This window comes from Ptiloglossa arizonensis, chromosome 1 (genome assembly GCF_051014685.1).
Source record: "Ptiloglossa arizonensis isolate GNS036 chromosome 1, iyPtiAriz1_principal, whole genome shotgun sequence".
NCBI lineage: Eukaryota > Metazoa > Arthropoda > Insecta > Hymenoptera > Colletidae > Ptiloglossa > Ptiloglossa arizonensis.
This window is the reverse complement of record NC_135048.1, coordinates 8,278,005-8,290,885: the sequence shown is the minus strand read 5'-3', so window position 1 is coordinate 8,290,885 and position 12,881 is coordinate 8,278,005. Positions and strand designations below refer to the sequence as shown.

At 34.2% G+C, this 12,881-nt stretch overlaps 2 protein-coding genes across 4 annotated transcripts in view; both read right to left on the bottom strand.

The window, feature by feature from the left end:
- Creba (Cyclic-AMP response element binding protein A) overlaps positions 1–6,189 on the bottom strand; it is a 41,544-nt gene extending 35,355 nt beyond the window's left edge. Inside the window, exon 1 of the mRNA XM_076308009.1 lies at positions 5,816–6,189. The gene's annotated coding sequence lies outside the window, so the exon portion shown is untranslated. The remainder of the gene's footprint in view (positions 1–5,815) is intronic.
- Positions 6,190–8,076: 1,887 nt separating this feature from the next.
- On the bottom strand, positions 8,077–11,880 carry LOC143148273 (uncharacterized). Of its 3 annotated transcripts, XM_076314501.1 has the most exons (6): positions 11,691–11,880; positions 10,851–10,889; positions 10,284–10,358; positions 9,902–10,205; positions 9,354–9,826; positions 8,077–9,242 (listed from the first exon to the last, which is right to left on the bottom strand). In XM_076314501.1, the coding sequence occupies exons 2-6, from the start codon at positions 10,851–10,853 to the stop codon at positions 8,736–8,738; spliced, it is 1,362 nt and encodes a 453-aa protein (XP_076170616.1). In that variant the 5' UTR covers positions 10,854–10,889; positions 11,691–11,880; the 3' UTR covers positions 8,077–8,735. The 3 variants fall into 3 exon arrangements, with proteins under 3 accessions (XP_076170616.1, XP_076170704.1, XP_076170784.1); XM_076314589.1 differs by lacking the exon at positions 10,851–10,889 and having other exon boundaries at positions 11,662–11,880; XM_076314669.1 differs by lacking the exon at positions 10,851–10,889.
- Positions 11,881–12,881: the final 1,001 nt, after the last annotated feature.

Genomic DNA, 12,881 nt, shown 5'->3' with positions numbered 1-12,881 from the left:
ACCAATGGTACACGATTATTAACGGTGTCTTTGCCTACAATGTTCGTGGACAATTATCGAAAATAGATAACTAACGATACTCGTACGTTAATTTTCCCTTTCCTCGTTTAACTTTCAAGATACGTACGTAAGTTTGTTACAGATAATATCGTTGGTTCTAATGTTACCCGTTCGTTCATTTTGAACGAAAACTATCGACTGTTGGAGAAAAAGTTTCGATATAAAAATTGGACCAGTGAACTCACTCGACAACACTATGCCCACGATGTTAATTCACATAAACGTGCGAACAAGTTAGTTAAGTGTTACGGTCAAGTTCCAGGAATTGAATTATTTCTTGAATTTGTCTTGGAGAAAACTATCGTACACGTCACTTTCAAATTTTTTAAGCACATTTATTAATTTCGTTTCGAGAAATCGTTCGAATTTTTTCTAAGCACAAACGAAAGACTTTATCGAACTTGTGTATTGTTCCATATGATGTAACAAAAGTTTCTGTTAAAAATCTATTTCTCTTGAAGATTCGTACGGTCTAGAACATTTGTACATAATCTGAAAAAAATATATCAAACATAACGTTGCATTCAAGAACGAAACAAAGTTTCCCAGCGGACCGATGTGACTGGAACGCAGCGAACCCATGTGACCGGACCTACAATTTCTCCTGCTTGCTCGTGGTTAAGGAGATGCTAGAAGCTAGATGCTAGAATTTGAATTCACGACCGAGTGTGAATTTTGTCTGCGGACCAATGCGACTGGAACTTCAATAATAATATACAGAATGGTGTAAAATGTCGGGCTCGTCTACCCTGTAATATTACAGAGAGTTGAAAATTGAAAGAAAACTGAAAATAATTACAATAACGGTAAAAAGAAATAGTGCAAGATACAAAAAGAATATCAAAGTTGTACTATTAAACTTACTCTGTAATGTTACAGAGAGGTGAAAATTGAAAAAAAAACTGAAAATAATTACAATAACGGTAAAAAGAAATAGTGCAAGATACAAAAAGAATATCAAAGTTGTGCTATTAAGCTTACCCTGTAATGTTACAGAGAGGTGAAAATTGAAAATAATTACAATAACAGTAAAAAGAAATAGTGCAAGATACAAAAAGAATATCAAAGTTGTGCTATTAAGCTTACCCTGTAATGTTACAGAGAGGTGAAAATTGAAACAAAAAATTGCAAATAATTACAATAAGATTAAAAAGAAATAGTGCAAGATACAAAAAGAATATCAAAGTTGTGCTATTAAGCTTACCCTGTAATGTTACAGAGAGGTGAAAATTGAAACAAAAAATTGCAAATAATTACAATAAGATTAAAAAGAAATAGTGCAAGATACAAAAAGAATATCAAAGTTGTGCTATTAAGCTTACCCTGTAATGTTACAGAGAGGTGAAAATTGAAACAAAAAATTGCAAATAATTACAATAAGATTAAAAAGAAATATTGCAAGATACAAAAAGAATATTAAAATTGTGCTGTTAAGCTTACTCTGTAATGTTACAGAGAGGTGAAAATTGAAAAAAAATTGAAAATAATTACAATAACAGTAAAAAGAAATAGTGCAAGATACAAGAAGAATATTAAAGTTGTGCTATTAAGCTTACCCTGTAATGTTACAGAGAGGTGAAAATTGAAACAAAAAATTGCAAATAATTACAATAAGATTAAAAAGAAATATTGCAAGATAGAAAAAGAATATTAAAATTGTGCTGTTAAGCTTACCCTGTAATGTTACAGAGAGGTGAAAATTGAAACAAAAAATTGCAAATAATTACAATAAGATTAAAAAGAAATATTGCAAGATACAAAAAGAATATTAAAATTGTGCTATTAAGCTTACCCTGTAATGTCACAGAGAAGTGAGAATTGAAGAAAAAAATTGCAAATAATTCCAATGACAGTAAAAAGAAATAGCGCAAGACACAAAAAAGATATCAAAGCTACGAGTATTGAAGATTTAAGAGTGGCTGTGTGTAGAGAAAGTTGGACAATTAACTACGAAATTGACAATTTAATTCTACTCAACGACAATAATAGTGGGCTGAAAAATTTGGAACGGAAGAACGATATGGAAACTTTCGATGCATCGATACTTCCGTTAACACTAAAACCATCGACGGTGAAAGTATTCTTATTTATACCGGATCACATAAATACGTATCTTCGATATTACATGGGGCAAGGGCAAATTAATTTACCAGTACCATTAGTAGTCTACCTCGATGATCGTTGATAATCGAGTAACTTAAAAAAAACAAAAAAAATATTCGAGACAGACGAAATCGATCTCGTTGGTAGCTCCAGTGTTAAAAGTCGCCTCTTGGTCTTCCCCCAGAGCGAATCTTTCAACCGGCGAAGCTTTAAGGGAGTTTCGTGGAACCGTTGGCATAACCGAACGCTCGCCACCGGCTTGATACCGAGCAAACGAACGCGATAACTAATCTTGGAGACACGTCCCCGTTGACAGATAATTTCGCGCGAGAGTTCCGCGCATCGATTTATTTTACTAAGAATAACACATCGAGACTCGACGACACATTTCCGTCTGGGACATTGACGGACGCACGTGCGAGTCTGGTGATCGTGCACGGCTACAAACATCGCGGACTAATAGCCGAATGTAAATTGCGTCGCGTTACGCGCGCGCACGGTTTGGCATTTAATACCTTCTGTTGTTCCACATTGCAGCACGATGCACGACTGCATTGCAGGGCGCCGCGCGCGCTGTAACGAGATCAATGGACCTGTCTCTATGGGTTAAGTACGCTATCGGGCATGTACCGGGTGCCCCGCACCGATCGATCCCCGTGTGAAAATAAATCGGGACGATGTTAACGAAGCTCGTCCGTACGATGTTTCGTTTTCGATTCATCGTTGCGCGGCCACGTTCCCAGTACTTTGAAACTCGATTATCTCGAAAACGAGGAGTCGCGCGCACAAAATTCGCTTTACGTTTTCGATTCATTTTTCGCGATTCGAATTAACCGCGCGCTTCGTTTCCGCGTTATTCGTATCTGGACGCTGTAACGTGCACCGCTCGGAGTGAAAAGAAAGAAAAATCGAATACTTTGAAATGAAAATTGAAAAAAAAAAAAGAAGAAGAATACAATCGAGCTAAGAATACAGTCGAGCTACGTGTGTGTTTTACGCAGCGAGAAACCGAGCAAGGTTGATCCAAGAGGAACTCAATTTACGAAATAATAAAATTTGCAAAGAGCTTCAGGGGCTCGTTACGGCAAACCGTCTATTTGCACTCGGTGTTTGCCCAATTCTGTCGAATTATCAGCAGCTGCGGGTATCAGTCGAGCGTGTTTCTCTTCCTGAAAATATCTGCGTCGAAATGTTGTTCCAGAGAGAGGTTTCGAGCGCTCTCGCGCGATTTTTCGTCGCTCCTCACTTTCATGCAAATTAACGCGAACGCCTTTCGCGCGGCCGACCTTTCGCTCGGCTGAAGATTCTTGATCGTCGGTATGAATCGGAAACCGGTATCTCGAGGAAAATTGAACGCGAGAAAATATCGTCCCTTGTACGATTTCGAAGCGAAACCGAACATCGATAATCGTAACGATCGGTATAGCCACGCACGTGTCCCGTACGTAATGAAAGTCATCGTTCGGTGATCGTTTGATTAAGATAAGGAATAGTAACATTTTTTCTTTTTTTTTTGCACATTCGTGCGATCGTAAGTAAATGTAAATACAAGGTGATTATCGTCGTGATCGTGGAAATGAAATATAAAATGAATCTACGGGTTACGAGGTGGTTGAATTATTTCTACGACTATAAATAAATGGTTAACATTTTTCAACGGTCGTTTCTTTCAAAATGGTTACAAAATAATTTTTACCGATCATTCACTCGTTTGAGTACTCGAAGGCATCGTTTCTTTCAAAATTGTTGCAAAATAATTTTATTGATAATTCACTTGTCTAAGAACGGAATTGAAATCCAAATCGTCAAAGTTTGTAAAAAAAATCTCGCGCGGCGGTGATTCGAGGAGAAAAAATTTGTACGTTGTTCGATAAAAAAAAATTGCGAAGACGACGCCCAAAAGAGAGCTCGAGCAGAACGCCTATCAGGAAAGTCTCGATATCTCGTTTGTTAGATTACATTCGTAAAAATCTTGTTCTGCGAGTTCATTTTCGACCTTGGAGCAATGTTTACATGCGAGAGGATTACCAGCGAACAATATCAAATTAACGTTCGATTAAACAAAATTAATGAACAGACACGTTGATGAATTGTTAATTAGCGGTGAACGCAATCCGGTTGAAAATCGAAAACTCAACGATCTTATGGATATTGATAAAAATTGACGTTTCGCAAACTACATATTAAAATAAATATTAGAACAACGATAGTCGTCGTGATCGATTGAAAAAATAATTTATTTTTCCATTTCGAAGTTCTAACTGTTTAATAATCTTCGAGAGAAAAAAAAATAGAAGAAAAACTTATCGGTGAGAGTATTTTTGTAAATTTTTTAATACATCGATATATTTTAAATATGTCATCAAATCCATGCGCAAAAAAAATGAATCGAAAACTTTTTTCGTATGGGACTTCAATTTCGAGAAAATGAATTCTAAAAATGATTACGGCATCCGCGCGCTAAATTTGAAATCTAACCTCACGAATTGCTTGAAACGCTTCTATCGTGTGTACGTACAAAGCGTGCTCAATTAATAATGTTCTTGATTATAAATGATCACATTTGCGTCTTGTGAACGTGCAAAATTGACACCTGTACATCCATTGTATTGAATCTTGGCAATATTTTCGAAAATAAAGTCCTTACAAGCAAAATTATACAATCTACGTTTTCAATTTAATTTTGTACATTGAATTATCTGTTCGATTGCAACTCTCATCGTGGGTCACTCTATACAAACTACTGATACATAATACCACAAGGACATGATCTCTACTTATCTTAAAAATTCCAAATATTGATTATAGAATATTGGTCTTCAATTTAAAAATATAAATGATCAATTTTGTTAAAAAAGCTATTACTTTCTATAACTAGCGTTGCGCAAATATTTATATCACGTGTGTATAGAATCATTGAAATTATTCTGAGTATGTTCAACTGTATTTGAAAAACTGAACAACGTGCACAATTCCAGATAATAGTTTAAATATTCTACCTTATCAACAAGAGTGTTTATCTGTCTCGGCGCAATTCCGGTCGCATGAACCGCCCTTAACTGCGAAACAACGTTCCAAACTTGAATGCAATACGCTCCCCTACCCACATTTGTCCTCTACATAACACAGCCGGTATCATCATCAACGGTTAGTTTCACATTCGCGTTAAGAACCTAGGCGGTACAACGTGACTCAGTGTGGAAAATATTTCTGTCACAACATTGACAATACGAAAACTATTCTTGCAAAATGCTCGAATAATACTCCAACGATACAACGAAAATATGACAATTCCAAACATAGATATTAATATATTATATAAAAACGTAATTACAAATGGGCTTGCATAAGGTGTGACAAATGGTCCACCCTTATGCTTTTATGTATAAATGAATTTCGTAAAAATGCCGTCAACGAACATCGCTATGGATTGTTTCTACATGACTCGCGAAGAGGGTCGTCCCTCCCGCGCGATAATAAATCCATCCGATGCAATCGAAACGCACCAGATGGAACGGAGTACCGGCTCAATGTGACCGACTTGCTCGATGCACGCGCGTACACGTGCACTCGATTGCAGTACGCTATGTCACGATAACATTAAATTCAAAAAGAAACGAGAATGAAAGAGTTATGCATTGACGGTACTTACCAGAGAGGAAAGTCGATAGTGTACGCTTTCGATTGGACAGACGAAGGGAAAAATCACCCCTTAGGAACAAGAATAATTGCACAAATATCTTGAGCGTAACAGTAAGGCCACACCACTGATCGAACGGAGCCCGCACTGTACCATACGACGCACTGTTAGCAACCGAGGCGCCAATGAACATGCAGGAAATCGGGACAGTAAGGATCGATAGCCAACACCCGTGCACCTACGAACGTATCGGACCACCAATAGGGAAGGTTTCGTGTCGCGGAAGCAAGCTCTCGGTGTAAGCTCTCGACAGCAGCTTGTTGCTGACCTTCGATCGGTAAAGTAAACTTCCGTGAACAAAAGATGGAACGATACGCGCGCGTTCACGTCCTCCGCGTAAATGCGCGACCGGCCGCACGTGCTGCTTAAGCGGACCTTTTCGATTCCCGTTGTTCGACCAATCAGCGTGGACCACCTGTTACCAGCGCACTGTGCCGGCTTCTCATGGAAAGGACTGACTAGGTTGCGCGCGCAACCGTCTTTTTTTCTGCTCTATAGTAATGGCGGCAAGCCGGTTTTAAAGACAAGTTTGTACGATAATTTTCAACAAATATCTTTCGATTTTTATATAGGCGTATATCGTGTAAACGTTTCTCGATTATTCCTGAGTGATATACATAGAAACAAAGGTATGAAAACTTTTTTAAGATATCGTATCGGTATACAAAAACATCAGCACGTCGTTCTTAATGTATCGGTATTCTGTTTGATGTTATTATTTTTTAGATAGTTTAACTTTGAATTACTGATTTTATGATTGTCCATTTCTTTCAAATATTCATCAATTTGGGTGTATATTTTGATTATAGAAGTATGTCGTATAATGACGAGCGTTTGTATGTGTTGGGATTTTGTAAACAAATATTAAATCGATAATTCACAAGATGACATTGTTATTATGTAGACTATTTGTCAATTGTTCTCTTTTCCTTTCTCAGGAATATTTATAAGTGCAATTATCCTCGTAGTATATTTTTCTCGTTAACCTAATTTATGTACTGTTAAGAACGGAATTTACTATGCAAAATTTCAACGTGATGAGAAAATATCGGCAAATAGCGCGTTGGATTAAAATCTCGTAGTGTTCGCAAAGTATATCCCTATAATGAATTTCAATAAATTTCTAAATTTATGGACTTTTTTGAAAATTTACTAACTTTATAATATTAAAATCGTACTTGTTGGTCTACTAGTAATAAAAATTGGTTATAAAGATAACTGTATGTATGTTCTAACATCACCAGTATCTAACATGAATACAAGTTTCATTGCTTATAAACTTTTCAAAAGTGAAAACTTTCAGAAATTTTTAAAGTATGACAGACATTTATAAACCCATTTTTTGCAATTTCAACATTTCGTTTTAATAGGATTGTATAAATAATTATTTGTAAATTTAGTTTCTAAATGATGCAATTGCATTTATTGATAACCACATTACATTTATCGATTTTATAATATGCATTTCATAAGGTAAACTTTCAACATACGTAGTAAGCTCAATTTTTGTAACTTAAAATATAATGAGCAATAGTAGACTATGTTGGGAAGCATATAAGAATTACAAACATAATTGTTACAAACATTGTACAAACATTATAGAAAACATACATTTAGTTAAATCTACATTACTTTTTGTAAAATTAATATATTATTTCATAAGAGTACGAGAAACAAAAATGTAATATTACACATACATATACATAATGATGTTATTTATATTGCTACAAGAAATGTTTTCAATGTTAAGTAATTCTAATTATTAGGAGACTTAGAAGTAATAATATAGAAAGTTTATAACCATTTTGAAGTAAAAACAGAAATATAACAGTCTAATATTGAATTTTTCTATTATTTGGTAATTTAATTGTAATTTGTTTGGATAATGTATTTCAAATAATATTCCAGGTGGATATATTTATTTTCCATGTACATAGTTAATTTGTTGTGTATATGCTGGAAACTAAATTTGAAAATTCACTGTCATTGTTTTGAACAGTAAACATGTCATTGTGATAATCTACTAAATGTACGTGTAAGTCATATTAGAATTATAATTTGTTTGTAAATAAATTCTTATATAGGAATTAGTAAATTTAGATAAATGCATTTTTTGTTCAAAGTATGATGTATATATTATTTAGTATTTAAGTCAGATAGAGGTTATATTTGTGCCATTAATATCTACAAAAATAATTCTCTCTGCTACAAGGTAAATTTCAAAGCAAATTCTTTATTTGAGGATTATTGTACATCATGCCACTATTGTGCCCACGCCAGTAAAAAAATTATATTCTTACCAATCATAGTTTATCTTGTTCGGACCTCTATATTTATACTTTTTATCAGGTACAATACAAGGCTGAACAAAATGTGATTATGTAATCTTGTTCTTGATAAACTTTTGAAAGGATACTTTTACAACTTGTCCCACCTCTTTCTGTTTTTATATATATCTCATATTTTTTTGTTTGATAACATTAACAATATATTCTATTATATTATTATAAAGTATTGTAAATAAAATCTCTTTGAAAAACTTAAACGCAAACATTATACAACAAACAGTAACATAAAACTTTAAAAAATACACCTTTCCTTTGAAAAATGATTTGCTCTATATATACTCAAAATTCAATACCTCCTTTTTATAATTATACATTGAGACAAGATTAATTAAGCATTCTAGTATGATTTAAAACCAATTTGACATTAATAATAATAATTGTATAAGTAACAAAAAAATAATGCTTTGAATGCTTCCCTTTTCATATTACAAAACATATAACAATTAAAAAAGAGAAAGAGACGAGAAGTACAATAAAATCAACTTATGCAATATCTGATGCATAATGAAAACGATGATAAACATTTAGTACTCTTTCTTCAAAGCAGATCTTAATAATGCGCTGCGCATTGATATTACGAGTTTCTCAAGTTCTTCGACTTTCATTTTCAGTATTCGATTATCTCTTTCCAATTCCATTGCTTTCATTGTCATCTCACACTCTTTCGCTTTTTTGTTCATACGTGACTTTCTTGAAGCTTCATTGTTCTTTTCTCTAGACTCGCGGTAATGTGAAGGGAACACTCGATCGCCTGTTTCAATTTCAATACCACGTCTTCTTTCCATTTTCGATCGTTTCACTATTCTATTGTGAGTTTTTTCCACTTTGTTGGTAACAGATGTCCTTATTCTTCCAGATCTCCGAGAAGAAATTATGGGTGTCTCTACAGAAGATGAAGTTGAAGTTGGTACTGTATTCTTTTGTGGTTTTACTTCTTCATAAGACTGTGGAATTGTTGTGGATGATTTAGTGAGTAATGATACATTTGAAGAATCTGTTGAAACACTGCCTTCTGGAGAACTCATTTCATCCTGCAACACATACATGGTTTTCTAAAGACTATTTTATAATAGATTTTCAAGTAAGTAATGCTTTAACTAAGGTATTTCTTGCATTAATTATATATGTATACATGAACTCACGTCGCAAAGGTAAGACAATAAATCGAATGACTCCGATCCGATGGTTTCAACTGTATGTAACACGTCCCACGATTCACGTTGATTATCGGTTAAGTCGAAAGAAGTAGGACAGGCATTATCCAAATCAATGTCTCCTACTTGACACCTGGATTGGAATGGTATACTAGCATCTGTATTATTCTGTTTGTTCCATGAAGTTGTACTTAGAGTAGGTGTTATGGTAGGTGTCGTTCCTTTTGATAGTTTTAACCACATGTTGGATGTATTAGATTCTGCAGTACTATCTCTTTCCTCGTATTTGCTAGTTTCTTCTTTTGATGTAGATTGTAAGCTGTGACAGTTATTGTTCGTATGTTCCGTTGTCTCAACAGTATTCATTTTTATGCTCCACTTTTCTTCATCTGCTACACTCATTAAATCCTTCAATACCCCCTCTTCTGAAGCCAAAGCACTGTTACCCTCGTATTTCATACCTAAAAAATATAATTATAGAACAATCAAGATAATCCTTGTATGCTTATTTAACAATTAAATATATTTATACTGACCTGATAGTTTAAAAGTAGATGATTCACCTATGTGAAAATCGCATTGACCCTGGAACGTATCCATGCACCAACCACTTAAATCCTGAAAGTTTTCCTCCCAAGAGGAGGGCGTTGCTTTCTCCTCTTCTTTTATTGTCAACTTTGATTGTGGAAATACCCATGGTTCTTTTAGCAATTCGGTCTCCATTGTTGGAGACAATAGTGGAACTGTCTCTATTTTTGAAGATTCTCCGACTGGTGGCTCCAATCTCACGCCACGAAAAGCAGATGACAGATGCAGCTGACGGTTGCATGGCTTTGATACCTGTAACTTTTTCTCTTTAAAATTTTGTCATCACTACTTGGTCCAATAAGTGATGTAGTTTTCTAATGAAATACTCACGTTAAACACGCCTCTCTTCTCAAATGAAATGTTGCTGGCCGTTGAGCGTTCGTAAATAGGAGGGATTTTGGATACCTGTAAGAAATATTATGATTTCAGATATGCGAAATATTAGTTAATATCCATAATGTATTTTATAATTTCAATTAGCTTTACTTTTTGAAATAAAAAAAATAAATATATAATAATATATATATTTATATATTTAAAATAAATATATTTAACACTAACAATAATGTAATAATTTACATTTTTATTGAATCAAGTTAAATATCACTTTCTTGTATAAGCATACAGGTAAAAAATGTCAGTAATCCCATTCTATCAAGCTTGATTACTGAAGTAACAAGATAAATGCTAATTAATCATGATAACAGTATTTATATTTCTCAGAAAAGATAATATCTCACATTAAAGAGATTGTATTAATGCCATTAAGTATACCACTAAGACCCTTATCGACTATAGTCAAGACTAAATTCAATGCAAATAAAATATTAATTGAGAAGAAAGATTTATATAGACAAATATAGTAAATTTGGAATTATATATGCATATTAAGTATACCATATCATGACAACTGGTCGTTTAAAAAATTAAATAAATCTGAAACATAAAATGGAAATAAAACGTTTTATTACGGTAATATAATTAAAGGCATTCAAAGTTAGTTTCTTTCTACAATTGTAACTGCTACAATTTTGTTTTAAACATACAGTATATGTAGCAAATATTTGCATACGGAGATAGGATGTATCTACAACCTGTATTTCTTTAGTAATTGCTTTTCGATTCGTGGATTAAATGTGTCATATGTTCTTAATCAAAGAGACATTGCTGTACACGCATTAAATATCGTATCTCTAGTCGCTGACTTTCGAACCGGTCGTATTCGTAAACACAGAAACCACGTTTTATCGAGCACCCGTTTTAGTTTTCAATGTTTCTTATCGATTAGCGAAGCAACCACGCACCCGCCGTGGAATGTAACTTTACTTCATTATCTAACTAACTTCGTTACGTAATGAACAGCATTACAGCGCGCAACAAAATTTTTCCAAACCGGCTTACATACGTTACGAATTTACGCAGAAATACATCGAAAGCGGCCGTGGTGCATTTAAGATATACAATGACTCAGAAATTTCTGGAATACTATATTTGCACGATACGAAATATGTATATGTAGCTTGTAGCGTGCGACGTTTGATCGATCCATGCTGTGTTGCGCAGTGTAATTTTCAAGCATTGCCAGCCACTTCGACAAACGACGGAATTAAACTCAATCTATGGTTATATAATCTATTTAGTTATAGCCGTCAAAAGAACCACACACAGGTATAGAAATGTACACTTCCGTATTCGAATATTCACTCACCCTCCTTGAAACAATCCGTGTTGTCGTACCTTCCACTTGGAACGTAGAAACTGCTTTGTGCAATATGATCGGCTATTTGTTCACACTTGTACTTTTTTATTATAATGATTTCTCTACCGTACCCAATGTATTAACCGTCCGCACTGCCGTCACTCTTCGAACCTTTTTCACGGTATGCGAGCTGGAACGTCGGCAGTGCCGGATTAAACACGTCACGAGGCGAATACTCACGCGCATTAAATTGTTCGCTACTCGTGCTCGTTTTATGTCATTTTCAACCAATCAGAGACCTCTGAGGTCACTTTTGACCAATTGCCGCAGCGAAACGTTGGAGTGTAAGATTAACGCACTACATACGAAAGTGGAGTCGTGATGATACGTGCTCAGTCGATAATCGTTCTTTTACTTTCTTTTTTTACGTTTATTACCCACTTTACAAGAGAAATTTTAGTTTGTTACGTAACAAGTTTATTGGGATTTTGAATTAATTATTGATCAAGACTATCGAACTTCTAGTTGGAATTTAAGAAATGATCAAAATTATTATAAAAAGAGGTGTAATATTTCGATGGCATGTAAACTGTGGAATTCTTTGTACGTCGAAATGTACATTCGCAGAAAGGGCATTGGGACAAGAAAGTAATAATTACTAGAGAATGTGACACTTTTTATTGTGAAATGTGTTCAGTGATAGAGATAAGATATAAGATAGACCTTATAGGCAATGCTTTTTCGTGTTAGATGGATCGAAGGCTTGCAAGTCACCTTCCAATGTTATCGATTCGGTTTAGAATAAAATTATAACGCTATTGGGTATAAAAATTGAAACTAAATTTGACGAAAATTGATTATTTTGCTAGCAATTAAAATCACAAATCATAGATATAAAATTGATGTTTCATTTTATGAGTCATGCTACGATCTGACATACCGACCTCGTAAAATAACAGTAGTTTTGAAGCGACCTCTTCGTTTAAGAATCGTGATTCTAGGAACTATATTCAATTGAATCACTGAAGCGGTAAAAGCAGTGAACCTAAAAAGTTATCTCTGTATAAATATCATTAATTTATGGTTTTATCAAACCTTTCGTTCTAAAAATATTTGAGTAATAAATGAAAGACATTCTCACTTCTTAATGTACTACTTTGCAATATTTGATCGCAGTCGTATGGTTCTAAAATTAAAATTTTACATCGCTCAAATCACTCATGATTTGC

What these genes read in the sequence shown, in the direction of transcription:
- LOC143148273 (XM_076314501.1), bottom strand. An exon ending in AGAAGAGAGGCGTGTTTAAC is followed by an intron (nt 10,206 to 10,283) that starts GTGAGTATTTCA and finishes AAAAAGTTACAG; the next exon opens with GTATCAAAGCCATGCAACCG. An exon ending in TATTGTCTTACCTTTGCGAC is followed by an intron (nt 9,243 to 9,353) that starts GTGAGTTCATGT and finishes TATGTGTTGCAG; the next exon opens with GATGAAATGAGTTCTCCAGA.